This window comes from Triturus cristatus, chromosome 1_2 (genome assembly GCF_964204655.1).
Source record: "Triturus cristatus chromosome 1_2, aTriCri1.1, whole genome shotgun sequence".
NCBI classification, from domain to species: domain Eukaryota; kingdom Metazoa; phylum Chordata; class Amphibia; order Caudata; family Salamandridae; genus Triturus; species Triturus cristatus.
In genome coordinates this window covers 789,141,914-789,158,434 of record NC_140580.1, presented here as the reverse complement: position 1 = coordinate 789,158,434, position 16,521 = coordinate 789,141,914, and the positions used below count along the sequence as shown (strand labels likewise).

Sequence of the window (16,521 nt, the reverse complement as noted above, 5' to 3'; positions counted from 1 at the left end):
GAGACGGTATGGAGCCCTTGGGGGCTCTGCAGGTGATAGAGATCTTTTGTAACCTGGAGGTGCCCATATGAACACACTGGTGTCAGTTGGAAAGGTAGGAGGAGAACCTGTGAACAATATTCCTGATGTACCCCATTCAAACCTTATGGGTGTGTATAAGGCTGGCATGGATGACTGTGTCGATGGCAGCTGAGCGTTCCAGCAATATCAGAAGGCAGGGGTCATCTTCCACAGTTCTGACATCAACAACAAAGCTGGAAAAGGGTACATTTTACACTGCAATTAAGATAGGCTGGCTCTTTCTATTACCTTCTGCCATTTTTTACTGAATCACCTAACAAGCTCACACCTCGTTAGAAACAACGTGCGACCTTTCTCCTGCAGCAGTGACCAGGTCTTGTAAGGGTTCACATAAGATTACCGAGACATGCTACAGATTCTTTGTTTAATTAATCCTTCATACATTATACTACATTTCAAGTAACACATGCACGCATTGTATCTCCCTAAACATGTCCCCTCCCCGAATTGTGTATGTCTCCTCGCCGAGTAAAACTGTGTTTATTCCACTTACACTCACCATGGCTCACGAACAGGCCACACCTGCAGGATACATTTGTTGGAAATTAGTCAATTCAATCCTGCCTGCCTGTTTCTGTCTCCTCTGTTCCTGAATGGATTTTCCTAGGTCATGCAAGCACTTGTATTTAGATGCCGGAAATCACGTTTTATGCAAGAAAAGGAAGCTTAACTCATGACCTATCCTATTTACTAGGCCCTCCCTCACAAAATGGCCGCAAGTCTGGGGACAGGAAGAGAAAAGGGACATTTTTATTACCAAACCGAAAGAGTTTCTTATCATTGGGCAACTGATACCAACAGTAAAATAAAATGTGGAACACTATCCGGTCTGTTATAGATTCCCCTTGGTCATCTACATGCTACCAGTTCCTTAACTCATGTTCATGGCATTTCCAAGAAAAGCAGCACAAGAAGATGTAGATATGAACATTGCCCCTGAGGAATGCTCACTTTTTAGCCACAGTCATTCCAAGTAAAAACTCTGAATAATCTACCTGAGGTTGGTGACATTTTCAGCCTATGTTATAAATCTCTCAAAATCGTTCAAAAATCATATTCTTTTAATAAGGTGAAAAAATAACAAATGTGCAGATCAGGTTGGTCCTTTTAGTGGCAAACCCGTTTGAGTGCATTATAGGCCTTAAGTACAATCATTACTGTTTGTGTAATGTCTCTGTTGACCAGTGAGCGACGACTCTGCTGCAAAACCGATGACGTTTCGCTTGGCACATTGGTACTGTCTTCTGGCATCTATCACTCCCCTCATCCTACTTGCACTTGTGAACGTAGTAACCTGTAAGGTAGCCGATGATGAAAATGATCCAAAACAATGCCATGCCACCGATCACCTTCACAGCAATGCCACACTTCCCGGTGCACAGCAGGCTGTAGAGTCTGAGAAAAAAAAGAAATAAAAAATATGTGAGTATTTTAAATTTTATGTTTTAGTGGCTCCGCGGACATTTGCTTCAAATCATCTGCACCCATCTTTATAAACGCTACAAAACGCAATAATGGACGGTGGCATAAATAGGGAATTAGTATGCTGCAGTAAATATGCAATAAGCAAATACCACACAGCTGGCCAATGGTAACAAGCATTGGCATAGCCAATAGGTCTCGCCATTGGGACATTTTAAGTGTTTAGCCATGCAACACTTGATGTTGTTGCACCAAGGATTTTGTGCTGGATAACTAAACACTTGTAAGGTCCCAAAGGCGAGACCTATTGGCTATGCCAATGCTTGTTTCCTTTGCTTTCAAAATGGCATCATACATCTTTCATGAGCAAACTGAATGTAAAAACGACTTTCTCAAAGTCAACCTTTTATTTCAGAATTAATTTTTCTGCTACAAGTTCTTCAACCTGTTTCAAATACAAACATCTCAAATTGAAAAACCCTTGTCCGGTCGGTTGACCAAAGTGCATGTAAACACTGTCAACAAGAATGGAGGAATAAAGTTTTTGATATTCAATTGGGATACCACGTGAGCAACACCAAGTGAACGGTGCTTCACCTTCATATTTAAGCGTCAGGAAAACATGGTCACGATTATCTTGGGGCAGAAGCAACCGTTGGAGTCGAGACAAAAGGCTTTTCAGGTGTGTGGAAAGAATGCGGACCACTAGAGCTCGCAGCGGGCAGTCAACAAAAACGCGAGGATATTTATTTTAGACTCGGGGCAACATCGGCACGCTCTTCTATTTTTTTTAACTTAAAGGGACTTTGTAAGAAAGCCACAGCGGCGAGGTTCAGATTTAACCCTAACCTTGAGCCCCTAGCAGGAAGAAAATAACAAGCAGGAAGTGGGATAAGGGGGGGTGTAGGGCACGTTGCGCGCACTAAGGCGAAGAGAGACACGCAGGCTGGCAAATGGTGTGCACTTTCGCGGCAGCTTTGATGTTGTCAGTGGCCGCACGGCTCACTGAGAACATCAAAGCGGCCGCGAAAGTGATCACGCAGGCTGACAAATGGTGCGCGCGCCCGGCGCACATGCACTGTAGCTGGAGGCCTGAAAAGCCACTAGTTTGCACTTCCAAAACCCACTTACTAAAACTCTCGCCAGAGCAGCGCTAAAGCGCTGGCTCAGGCGAGACCTAAAAAGGGAGACTAAATAACAAGCTAGTCCCTCTACATAGCTAATAGGCAGGGGTGTAGCGAAAGCCCCTACGGTGTAGAGGGCCCCCACCCTCCAAGGGGCCCCCAATCAAACTTAGGACCATGAATACCGGTGACATATGGGAGAGTCTCAGAGGCCACTCAGCACATTCTGCAGGCGGCCCCCATCATTTTGCGTTCCACCAGTGAAAAGAGGGTAGGAGCTGTCATTTGCCCTGACCCAGACCAATAGGACCGGCGCTAGGCATGGGCAGTGTCAGCAGCTGCCCAGAGCCCCGCGCCTGATCACATTCATTGGGGCCTCGCACCACTGTGCCCCATTTTCAAAGAGGCCGGAGCACAGGCGTACCGCCCTCCCTATATAACTTCCCAACCATGCGAAGCGCAAAAGAAGGGGCCCCCTCTCTGAGCCCCACAGCCTTTGAAAGAAAGGGCTTCAGCCTTCAACCCATTGGCAGGTGCTTGTGCTGGGCTGCTGGCTGCAATTCCAATTCCATTGAGCAATTCTCCGTCACCTCCCTCAAAACATTTCAGCTCAACAATTTTAAATGTGTGTTTTTTTATCACCTTCCCTTCTTGGCCCATGTCTCTGAGCCTCATCACTGTATCTGCATAACCACAGCGGTTCTTAGACGGATTCTTAAAGTTCCCTTAAGTGTTAAGTGCTCGCTGTACGAATGAAATGCAGGGGTATCCTACAGGGCTCAAACTCAAAACAAACAAGCATTGGCATAGCCAATAGGTCTCGCCTTTGGGACCTTATAAGTGTTTAGCCAGGCAGCACATTATCCTGGGTGTTGTGCAAGCCAGGAATTGAAGAGATATACAAATGCTACACACTGGTTCATGTAGTCTGAAGTTTAGAAATATATGCTCGCGTTAGTGAACAGTTATGGACACATTCTAAGGCACTTTAAAGCACAAAGACAAGTGCCTTGATGCAAGTCAACAGAGCTATAACATTCTGTATGCGGCCATCGTGAAGCTGTCTCCTTAATAAATGTTATAAAAACAGAGCATGCACCACTATCCCCCCTCTCCATGCTATTTTATGACAATGAGGTGTCCTTTGAAATAAATAAACATGTTTTAGGAAAATATCCGTCATACTCCTTGCAGTATCGTAACTAAAGAATAATCTTGGCCGGCCAAAGTAATATCTTTCATTACCATGAGAAAAAACACAATGAAAATATAATTATGAATATATTCCCCTGTCTTCAGTGCACTTTAAAGCTATTGATATTTCAAGGCTGTGTGGTCATACAGGAGCAAACATCAGCATTATAGAACATACAGCGCATTCTAAGGAGGTCAGATGAACAGGCAACTGTTTAAATACCCAGACTCCACACAATCCTTTTCAAATAAACCCACTGAACTGCACCCGAGTTTCTGCTTTGGCATAGCTTGAAATCACTTGCCGTTATAAAAGTGTTTCTGTGCCTTCTTCCTCTGAACAGAGCAGGGGAATGTTTGCATTCCTTTTAGGTAAGACTGGTTGGGACACCGGTTTGATTAATGAGGCAATAAAAGTCCTTTGTAAAGGAGCTATTAAAAGTCTCCTGTAGACAGAAGCAGATGTGGCTGCAGACGGAAGCTAGCCAACATACTTAAAGTACTAAAAAAGGTGTCGTTTTGCAAGTCAAAATATGGCAATTAATTTTTTAAGTTAGATTTTTTCTTTCTTCATTCGTACCGGAAGACAAACATTGAAACGAGAGAAGATCGCTACCTCAGCAGGGAGGCGGATGTCTGTACTGGAGTCCAGCATGGTATGCATTCCAGATTATTGATTTCGTGAAAAATATATATATAATAGATAACAGTTCCTGTAAGCATTTTATCAGGGATGGATGAATGCCTAAATCAGCTCGCCGTGTTGCAACTCCTTGTAAATCAAAACAATCTCCCCAGCTGATTCATAACTATAGTGTATTATTTATTTCATGGTAAATTTATATCACATGAAATACACATCACCAAACCAGAGCCACGAGGCAGCGTAAATGTCAAACACGCTTTGCAAACATGGTCCAATAATTTAAAACCCCAAATATCTACAAGATCTTTCTTCCCTGTCCATAGCCACGGCGTGTCATTGACCAGCTGGACCCCAATGGGTGAACAGCCCAGAACTATACAGAAAGAACACCCGCACTTCGATGGCTCTACGAGACCAAACCAGTGGCAGAAATATGCTTACCTAAATATGCCTGAAGACAAATATAATACATGACTGAAAAACGCACCAATTTCTTATCTAGCACAATGCTTATTCCCTACTACGGGTTAAACAACACAAAAAATTCTAGAACATTGCTATCGGGAACAATATTTTATTTACTGCAAATTACAAAATATCCACATTCCTGCAGTTCAGGCAATAACATCAGCTGCAGGCGTTACATTCAAAATCACACGCAAATAAATGAAGTGGCACACATTTTTCAAATAAAAGGGAAATGGCTGTGATAGTCAAGCCTCTCGGAGTTGCTCTGTCTAAAGAAACAAGCATTGGCTGCGCGGCCGTGAAAGTAACGGCCGCGCGGCCGTGAAAGCGAAAGTAATACGATCGCGATCAAAGCGAAAGTGATCGCGATCGCTAGGACGGGACGGCATGCGAGTGATGCGCGCGCATCAGTGATTGCCGGCTGCGCGCGTGCACGCTCGCGTGCACTCAAGCTTTAGGCCACAGGCAGCACTTGAAAATTCCCAGATACAAAATGTCTCTCCGAGCCAGCGCAAGCGCTGGGGCTCAGCGAGACCTAAAAATGACGTTGCATCACAATGGCCACTTCTCACCAAGGAAGAAGGGAAAGGGAGTAGAGCAGAGCATAGCCAGGTGAGTTGCTTATAAACTGGGTAAGACAAATGGGGGAAGGTGTGAGGAGGGAGAAGAGCTGATAGGGGATAGTAAAGTAGGAAAGAGAGATAGGCAGAATTAGCAGGGAAGAGTAAGTGGGTGGAGGAAAGGGAGGCGCAGAAGAGAAAGAGGTGGATGAAACAGGCATGAATCAGTGACAGAAGGGAAGAGGCTGGGAGAGAGCAGTAGCGTGGCAAGAATACCATAGGCCCTGGTGCAAGGAAGGAAAATGGCCCCTTTGACTTCTGTTGGGGTTGTAAAATACAGCAATTATCAGAGCTCTAGATCCTGTGCCACTGCATCTGCTGCACCAAATGGTAGCTATGGCCCTGGAAGAGAGATGAGAGGAAGGGCATGCCATGCAAAAGAGAGGGATATAAGACGGGCAGAATCTGCTCAAAAAGGTATGAGGAGTAGGGAGTCCAGAAGTGGAGAGGAGGACATAAAAGAGGAGAACAAGTGAAGTGAGGTAAGAGACTGAGGGAGACAAGCCAAGTAAAGATCAGCATACAGAGGATGTTATAAGGTCAGAACCAGCAAGAGGATAATATAGTGAGGAGAGATGAAATATGAAGAGAAGAGCATGGAGGGGAGAGGTGTATGTTAGAGGGACAGAGCATGCAAGAGGAGGGTAGAGGCAGGAGGGAGATGAAACATGAAGACTAACCCATGGTGGGAAGAGGTGATGTAAAGGGGGCAGAACCAGAGAAAAATGTTGAGGCTGGAGGGAAAGATAAAAACTGAAGGGGAGTATGGATTGGAGAGGCAGGATCATAACAACTTAAGTCGTGGCAGAGGGACTGGTGAGAGGCAGATCACGATGTAAGAGGACACGACCACCAAGAACAGGTTAAGAGGCTATGGGAGAGATGCAGAGAAGAAATGGATGTAAGAGGGGCAGAACCAACAAGAAAAGGTAAGATGCTGGAGAGAGATAGGAGGTGATGTGTATAGCAGACAGGAGAGAGAGGTGGATGTAAGAGGAACAGAATCAGAAAGAAATGTCAAAGCAGTGCTTAATTTGAGACGGCGATTGCTGATGGGGGCCGCCAGCCCTTATTTGTCTGCGTCAGGCATTTAACGAGACCAAGAGGGGGAAAAACACACAAGCCAGAAAGAAGGAGAAAGAGAGAAAAACAGTCACCAGGGGAGAAAGCAAGATCCTCTAAGAGTGAGATAAAATAGTTGGCAGTGGAATAAAGAAGCTTGAGGAAGATGCAGGACCATGCAGCCTCGGAATTTGGCGCACTGATATATAATGAATCTGACCACGAGTTTCTGAGCAGCGCTTTGGGCACCAGCAGTCATTATTTTACAAATTAAGGTACGAGGCAGGAGGAGGGATGAGGTGAAGTGTAAATCATGGAAGTGAGAGGTGGATGTAAGGGAGAAAGAAACAGTGGGAGAAAGTATGAGGCTGGAGGATGAAGGGAGAGAGCTGGGTGTGAATGGGACACAGAAAAGGAAAATTGCTATGTGGATTTAGGAGGGTTGGACCGGCAGAAAAGATGAAATGCTGGGTGGAGAATTGAAATGTGAAGAGTTGAGCAAGAAATGGAGATGTGGATATAAGAGGGGGCAGGAACAGCAGAACAAGTTGAGAGGCTGAATGGAAAATTGAGAGGTAAAGAGTTAAGTATGGAGAGAAAAGATAGATGTAAATGTGGCAGAACAAGAGAGAGAAAGTAAGAGGCTGGATGAGAGACATAAGCACCTTATTCAGTCATTCTGTTTCCGTTTTTTAAAATGATGGAACTTCGAGAACGTGTTAATGGAATGAAATACCCAAAATCTTTCTGTGTGACTAATAGTACCCCAATCCTCAACAAACATCTATGTCTCAGTGTGCTCCAACTGTCCTTTGAAGTGATAAGGAATATAAGCCAATCTGCAACACTTAAGTGTTGTGTGGCCCAGGGAAAGGGGCCAGGCTCGGATAGGCATGTAGTCGGAAAATCCAAAGTGGACCGATGGGCCTATGGCTTGGTAAACTGACCCCTGGCTTGGACTGTCTTGGTGAGTGGGGCTCAACTCAAAAGACCACTGCCGACTTAGGGTTGGTGTGCACAGGGTAAGTTTGACGGTGTTCACAAAGTCAGCCAGCTCATTGTCATGTGCAGCATGACAATGGGCCGGCCTGGATAGGCACGGAATGGGTGCACTTTCTCCCACAACAAAAAGTCACAAAACACAAGGCGTGAAACCAAAGCCTGGGGAAATTGCTGCTTTTCAGCAGCACAGTTAGAATTGGCGCCTTGTGGGTGGTGAGGTAAAGAAGGGTGAGTGTACAAAGAGAGGGGGGCTGCTGAGGAGTAGGGATAATTCCAGATCGTACAATAAAGCACACTGAGTGATTTGCCAATCGTTGATATATATGAGTAGGTAGGTATCCAGAATGTTCAAGGAGGCAGATCTTGCATTGGAGGGTGGAAGGACCAAAAGTGTTTGGTTAGGAAGCTTGGTGCATGGCTAGAGTGACTTGTGGATGATCGAAGGGGTCTTGCAAGAGTCTTGTATCTCTTTAAGCAACAGCCAGGTGCAATTTGATTATTACATCGTAGGCTAAATGTGAGTTGTGCTGCTTGGTTACTTACCCTTTGCATTTTGGCAAGTGTCTTCCCTTTTTAAAATTGTAAATCTTTGGAATTGTGTTGGCTTTATTTTGCAAGTCACCCACCACCTCCCCAAACCTATAGCTATTCCATCTTGCTGGATCTCTTGTACTTATAGATGTAAACAACACAGGGGCAGATTTACAAGCCCCGCACGCCACTTTTGCGCTGCCGTTGCGTCACTTTTGTGAAGCAGCGGCGGCGCAAAGCCAGCACCATGCTGCAGGGTATTTACAACGTGACGCATCTAGGGAGATGCGTCACGTTGTAAAGCCCGCGCCACATGAAACCTGCGCCAGGTTTCATGTGGGCGTTCCGGCGCAAGGGGGGGGTGTTCCGGCGCAGGAATGCCTCAGGAAAGTGGCTGAGTGACATCTACAAGATTTCACTCAGTGACTTTTCCGACCCCGCTGCGTCAAAACCTTGCGTCTGCTTGTAGCAGACGTAAGGAGTGATGCAGCACAGCTAGTATAGGGCGCCCCCAAGCAGTGCTGGAGTTGCGTCGCGCTTGGGCCACATTTACGACATCAGATGCGCCTCCATGGTGGTGCTAGAGGTGTCTGCCGTGACGCAAAATAACTGGCGCATCCCTGCTGATATGCAGGGATGCGCCAGTTATTGTAAATCTGCCCCAAAGAGTTTACTATAGCAAGTCCCTTTTGTTTTATTGCTTTAATTTACTACTTGCCTGCTTAGTGACTGGTTCGTTATAACTTTTGGGAGTTTTTTTTCTGCTGAAGGCAAATTTGTATCTCTTTTCAGCCATTTCATCTTTATATATTAAAGTTAGCTCAGCTCTTTTTATCTCTTAAACATGGAGTTTGAGGGCAATTGGTGTTTAGATACTCAGTGTTGTTGTGGTCTAGCAGTTGGTGCTTTTGCCTACCAATATATCAACCACCCTACCTGTGTAAGACATCTGGGCTGTCTCCTCCTCTTATCTCTGGCAATCTGTGCTTTCTGTTCTGTACTGCAGCATTTGCAGTTCACTCACCTCATCTAGCATGCATCTCTTTGTGTTGATCCCCCATGGCTGCTGGAAACCAAAATGACTTATTCATCGATCTCATTGGCATAAAGGGAAGTTTGAGGTGTCGCTTGAAGATCTGCTGTATAGCTCTGTGACAATCTATCTTGGAATGTTAATCATGCACTAATCTGTAAACTATCTGTGAACATTGCAATAATGATATCAGTTCTGGAGAGACACAGAACCAGCTTTTCCACCTAGTTCGATCAATGCAATGTATTTCACTTAATAGAGCTTGACATTATTTGTACTTGTTTGATTAGGATTCTTTATATTTTTAGCCTTTAATTGTTATCCACAGTAGGTAAGTAGCTTCCTGCAAAGAGGCTTCAGTGATGCCAGATAATTGTTAATTGATGTCACTTCCTGTAATGTCACTGCCTCTGCTGTCACTTCCTGTGAGGTTAAATATTATGCAAACTATAGTAGCCCCTCATGTTCCTATTCGGCCTGGTGCCCCAAAAATCCTAGGACCAGCCCTGCAACCAACCAACAATTCAAAAAAAGCAGCCTAGGAGGAAGTCCTCCAAAAGAGAGCAGTTAGACTCTGTAACCAGCTGCATCCCTGAATACAGCAGCTCTTAAAACATTCCTGGCATAAGCTGAAGGTGTAACCAGGACCGGAAATATCTTCATCGAAAAGCTTTCTTACCTTTCAGCATGACCCCCAACAACAAAACATGCCCTCTCAAAAATGACCTCTCTCTGTTGGGCTTAATGAGCTCACCCTACCAAACATCTGTACTCACTGCCTTTGGAAGGTCAGCAGTTTTGAAGCTGTGGGCAGAATGAAGTCACTCAGGGGATGCATTCTCCATTAGGGCTCTGGGGCTGCACCCCCCTGAAATTATTTCCTTCACATTACTGTACAAATATTAAAGAGATCAATTTATTTAGAGATATGATCATATCTCTAAACAAATCGATGTAATTAAGTCTAGGCTGTGTGTCCCAGGCTTCCTGCCCTGCCTCGCTCTGAATCAGGAGACAAAGCCAGACAGAAAATCAACTTTCTGAACTGGGATGCACGATGCAGGGCTTACTGTTCTGAAGTTTTTCCTTTTGAATCATTGCCATTGTAGTCTATGGCAGTATTCTATAGGCAAATGACACTGTCAGCATCATGGTTTGGGGCGTTGGAGTCTCCCTCCCAACATGAGAGCAGCCGTCCATCATTCACAGGCATAGATTGGATGCAAGCACTGATATACATGTGTTTTGGTGCCTTGTCCAATGTGATGTAGTGTTTGAATGCTAATCTTCGATGATGTAAGTTGTTCTGAGAACCCTCGCCATGCTAACCTCCCTCACTGAGACACCCCAGGCCCTGGCTGCACGTCGCTTGCTCTGTGAGAAGTAGAGCTGCAGCTTTTGTTCCCCCGTGAAATGGATGCAAAAGATGAGCAGGCCAGTGTTCTTGTTCCATTGTGCAGTTGATACATATATCCGAGTCAAGGGCAAAGAACAGATATGTGCTTACAATGGACAGTTATCTGCTGTATGACATTAAAACTGGCCTGATCTTCGTGCACTTAACAATATAAATGCCAAAAACAAGATTTGATTTATAAGCAATGACCATTAAAAACATTAAGGCAATGCAGGTCAGTGATTTAGTTCCTGTCTTATTTCAAGTTTTACTTAAGCTTGCCTCCCTCGAGAGTTAACTATTTTATCACGTTGTTTTACTTTCTGTATTTTTTTCGTGCATACTTTGAGCCGTGCAGGTGTTTATGAGGGGCTTTGATTGAGAGCTCTGACACTGACCCAAATGCAAAAGCAATAGTACCTGTCAGTGGATTGCCTCTCTGCAGAGCACACAGAACAATGGTCATGTATTCCAGCTGTAATTTCAATCTTGTGAAAATATGTGTGAAGGGGGTGCACAGATGGCAAAATATTTACAGGGCAAAAGCAAAAGTAAAATAAATTGCTTAAATGTGAGTGAGTGCAGTGTATGTTTGAACGGGGTGAAGTGAGGGAGATGCAAAAAAGTGAATTCAGGGAAGAGTAAAAAGAGGGTCCTGAAGAGGAAAGAGCGGTAGTTGAAGATGTGCAGATCTTTTTCCAATTTTTCTTCTGGAGGAGGATCCAGTTGGACCCCACGTTTGTCCATTAAGCTTGCCCACGTCGCTCACTACATAAAAGTCAAAGCAACCTTTTATGCTCAGCGCTTATAAGTATCACCAGCCGCCACTGAAGTCACTGCCATCCAGATGGAGACTGATTGCAATTGGCGTCTGAAGTGATGGGTAAGAGTCAGCTGTTTGTTCTTGAATATTTGGTGGTTGATGGGGATGAAAGAAATATTTTCAAATTGAGTGCTGTGAATCAGGTTTTGATTTGGCTATTTATAAAACTTAAGCTTGACCCACTAGCATTGTTAAAACAACGTGATTAATCAGATGCCCGTGAAACAAGTCAACAGTCTGATTTAGAGGCGCTAACAGGATTGTGACAAAGAATGGGAGATAGCTCATTCATGCCACTGGAATCTTTGCCACCAATCTAAACCCTGCAGAATGTGTAGTGAGTCAATGCCCCTACATATTAGTCCACCCCTGGGTCTGTCAAATGCAAAGAGAAATGCCCCAAAAATAGTGGTGGATGGCCACTCACTTTAGGGGGACTGATCGGTCACCACTTTTGACAGAGTTAACTCTGACCCACATGTAAACGGAGCAGACTTTTACTAAAAGGTAAATGTAACATCCCTTATAAGCAGGAAATGCTCCCTAGGTCTTCTACCATCTGCAACCATGCTGAAGAACTCAAAACAGCAACATTTTCCACAGCAAGTATGTTGAAGAACCTAATTGGATTACACGTGTGAATGGAAATTCTTTCACCATAATTCAAAATCCACCTGTCTGGCACTGCCTCAGAATGGGAGCATTAATTCTATTCTGTGGCCGGATGTAGCATATGATGAGAAGCAACAGCGCCCAAAAACAGGTGTTTAACTGAGAAGCTTAAAATATCCATGTAAGCATTAAAAGTATAGATTCTGACTACATTTTAGATCTGTTTGTGCAGCAGGTGTACATATAGATATCAGGCACCTCAATCTTCATCTAGTGCCTAGCAAAGTAAAGTGCCCTTTTTGCCAAACAAAGCTAACTACTCTTGGCCCTATTCGCAAATAAAGTCAGAAAAGTGTGGGCAGAGATCTCCAACTTAACACTATTCACACACATTCCATTGCCCACGTGCAGGTTTCTTGGCACAATCTTGGGAAGATCAAGTAACTTGTAAATCAGAGACCTAGGGGCATATGTTTGAGGAAGTGGCAGAGTGAGGCATTAGCCGCCATGGCTTAACGCCTAACTCCGCCACTTAAGAAATACATAAACAATCCAAGGCATTTTGCTTTTTCCATGTGTGCTGCACAAGCAAAAGCGAGGGGAAATAATGCATTTCTTCTCGTTTCGCCACCCGGTCTTAATTTTGGCACTGCCTCCTGTTTACGCTGCCCTTGTAAATAGGGGGCAGCGTAAAAATCAATGGGTGTCACTGGGCGAACGTGCACCGCAATACCCACTGGCCACCCCTTTCAAGCTAAGCATAGCGTGAAAGGGTGCCTTATTTACAAGGCTTAACACTGCCTTGTGAATAAGGCAATGTCCTTATCCGCACCACAACATCGTAAAAGGTGACGTAGTGGTGGCGATAGGGACTTGTACATATGCCTCCTAGTCTCCATGGAAGGGGTTTTGCAAAACAGATAACTCTACATGGATGGAAGGGGTCATTGAATTTCCTGAGGAAAAGCACACTTTTTTGTCCTTGGGGAAAGACTACTACCCCATTGAGAAAGCGATTCCCCATCATCCCACCAAATATAGGCTTGACCCTTTCCCTGTCCAACCTTGCCTGGATAAAATCCTACTGTTATCACAGTGGAAAGGGTGTGGGAGGAATTTGTGAAAGCAGAGAAAACAACATTGATTGTGGGCATTCACAAACTTCCAAGGCAAACCAAGCCTTCAAATGCCTATTTTCTGAGTAAGATTAATGGGTGAGGAGAGTTCTGCGCTAATGGTAGAGCTCCCCACGCACCTAAATGGGCTTACACTTGCCAAAAATTGCTTTGTGAATTATTGGCAGGCAATAAAATAGTTAAATTAGGTCATAAACTTCTGTTTGCGACTGAATTTACCATTGTGAACAGGGTCCAAACTAAGAACTACGACAAAGAAAGATAAAGTGGTCTGCTCTGGATCTCACAATTTAGATAAATAAGGAAATTAGAGGAAACCAGAGTTAGAAGTTAGTGACTGGATTACAAATACGCACACAGTCCTGATTAGCGTTACATACACTAATACTTGGTTTACCTGATGCCTTCTTGGGTTGTATATTGTAGGAAATTGCCCCTTTTTGTATGGTCACCCCTCACTTTTTGCTCCAAATGCTAATGGTCTTGGCTCTGATAGTGTACTGGAGTCTGCTGCCCAGACCACAGTGCCTGAGCTCTCTCACAAAACTGTTATGTTTGACTAGGTAATCCGAAATTTGCAAAGACTTTACCCCCTTATAAATTCCTAGTATATGGTACCAGGGGTACCCGGGGCTGCAGCATGGTTTTGTGCCACCCTAGGTGATCCAAGCAAACTACTGGCAGCAGGCCTGCCATTGCAGACTGCAGGAGAAGTACAAACTGCAAAAGTCAACTGCGCCCTCACCATGTGTGGCACAGTCAAATGCACTGCCTATATTATATGTCAGACACCCATAAGGTAGGCCTCCTCAGCCCAGGAGGCAGGGCACAGTCTATTTAAGGGGAAGACATATAAGTGAAAGCCTATATGTCCCTATAGTGGCTTTCCCCATTGGAAACTACCATAAATGTTATAGGTCAATAGGACAAAACAAGCTACCAACCAGAAACTCTCAATATTGGCAGCTTCATTATGGTACCACTAAAATAAGTCATGTTTGGTATCAAACAACATACCTTCTCATCCCTGACAGGAATCTCCTGTCCTGGGTGACATGGCATGCAACCTTAGAGGTTGACCACCTGGTTCTCCAGCTTCACTGTGTTGTAGCTGACCAGCCCACGTTTTCTCAAACCTGTTGCCATGAAGACAAGATTCTGACCTCCTGCCAGGGAGTGTGATCACTTCTAGGAGACAGAAACAAAGAATTGGGCAGGAAGGAGGTCACACTTCCCTCCTCCCAAGCAAGCTAGTGAATTGGCAAATCAAGGCAGTGAGTTTCAAAGGCTGCACCGCCTCTGATATGCATCAGGGCTGCCTACCAGTAGAGAAAACAGCCCCCTGCCTCAGGCACAATTTGCACCCGGACAGGTGGGAAAGTGGCTATGCAGGAAGGTGTACACCCCCGAAGGCTGGCCACACCTCCAGTGTGAGCAGCCTGGTATGGTCACCACAATTTGATTCCTGCCATCTTTAGGAGTGGCACAATAGAGGGTTCTGAGTAGAAACGGTGAACTACACCCCTGGATGTGGCCATCTCAGGGACGTACTAGCTGCAGGGACTAGCTGTCCATTGGCTCCTAGCTCCCACACCCTTGGCCTTGTCAGTAAATTGCTTCCCCCGCTGCACAGCTCCGCCTGATAGCTATTGCCCGCTGACCCATCCAGGTCTGGAGTTCGAGTCCCATATCCCTGGTTGTCCAGTGGGGAGCATCTCTGCTTTGCTGCTGCTCTCTGTCTTTCTGTGTTCTGCCTATTGATCCTCTGCTCTTTTTTTCAACTTCCTTTTGATCTATCTGTTTCTTTTCATTCTGTTTTTGTTTTTTTCACTTTTTCTCATTTCTCCTCTTTTTGTGCCTTTTTCCCTTCCATGCTCTTGCGCTGCTCCCCTCCGTGGCCCACGGCCCCATCACCCTCCAGCGCCATTTTCCCACTTCTCGCCTCTTAGCTGTCCAGCCCTCCCCAACACTACTGAATGGCAGCCACAGTGCGGTGAAGGGGTGATCTTACTGACCTTGTCAGTAAATTGCTTCCCTGGCCCACAACTTTGACTGGTAGCTATTGCCTCCTGACCCTTCCAGGTCTGGAGTTCGAGGCCCGTATCCCTGGTGGTCCAGTGGGAAGCATCTCTCCTCTGCTGCTGCTCTCTGCCATCTCTCTTTCTGCTTTCTGCCTATTGCTCTTCTGCTTTTTTTACCTTTAATTTGATCTATCTGTTGCTTTTCTTTCTGTTTTAGCTTTTTTCACTTTTTCTTATTTCTCCTCTTTTGGCGGCTTTTTCCCTTCCGTGCCCTTGCCGCTGTGTGCCCCTATGGGCCCGCCCCCTCTAGTGCTATTTTCTGCTTTCTGCCTATTACTCCTCTGCTCTTTTTTTCACCTTCCTTTTGATCTATCTGTTGCTTTTCTCTCTGTTTTAGCTTTTTTCACTTTTTCTTATTTCTCCTCTTTTTGTGCCTTTTTCCCTTCTGTGCCCTTGTCACTGCTCGGCCCCCGTGGCCCTGTCACCCTTCCGTGCCGTTTTCCCGCTTCCCACCTGTCCAGCCCTCACCAACAATACTTAATGGTGGCTGCACAGCTGGCATGCAGCTGGCGTTCCAAAGGTAAGCCAGTCTGCGCCATCCGTGCCTGGACCTCACCCAGTGCCACAGACCTTGGTCCTCGGCCCATCCACCGATACAACTCCAGCAACCTCCAGCAACCTCCACATTATAAACTCCGGACATTCCTCCACCTGCCACCTCGCATCAACTAAGAACCCAAGGCCGGTTCACCTGCCACAACTGCAACTGCAGCTTCGCCTGCATCTGCACACCAGAAAGATCAATCAAACGACCCTCAAGAACCGGACCCGACCCGACCACCTCCTATGCATCCTACTCAACACCTGCTCCCACAAAAGACAAGCCGTAGAGATCATGGGACCTGCTCGACTCCATCTCCCCTGACGTTGCCTTCTTAACGGTACCCTGGATGAATCCCCCCCTCCGCGCTGGACATCGCAACTGTCATCCCCGACAGCTACAAAATCAACAACAGGGATCGTGTCAACCAACCAGGAGGAGGCATCGCCATCATATACATAAACACTCTCCACCTCAAAACCAGCTCTGATGACCACTCACCCAACATGGAACACCTCCACTTACAAATCCAGACCAACCCAAACGCCACCCTCTGCGGCACCCTCATCTACAGACCGCGCATACCCCGCCCCTCTTCAGAGAAACCATAGCCGACTTCATCACTTAGCATGCTCTTGCCTCAATGGACAAAATCCTCCTCTGCGACATTTATTTCCACCTGAACAACCTCGACAACCACAACACCTCTTCCCTATTGGGGAACCTCTCCACCATTGGAATGAAACAAC

The 16,521-nt window shown here is 45.5% G+C and overlaps 1 protein-coding gene across 1 annotated transcript in view; it reads right to left on the bottom strand.

Annotated features, from left to right (window-relative positions):
• Positions 1-1,121: 1,121 nt before the first annotated feature.
• SMIM1 (small integral membrane protein 1 (Vel blood group)) overlaps positions 1,122-16,521 on the bottom strand; it is a 125,769-nt gene continuing 110,369 nt past the window's right edge. Inside the window, exon 3 of the mRNA XM_085608858.1 lies at positions 1,122-1,476. Coding sequence (XP_085464984.1) covers positions 1,350-1,476 — 127 coding nt within the window. The 3' untranslated portion in view covers positions 1,122-1,349. The remainder of the gene's footprint in view (positions 1,477-16,521) is intronic.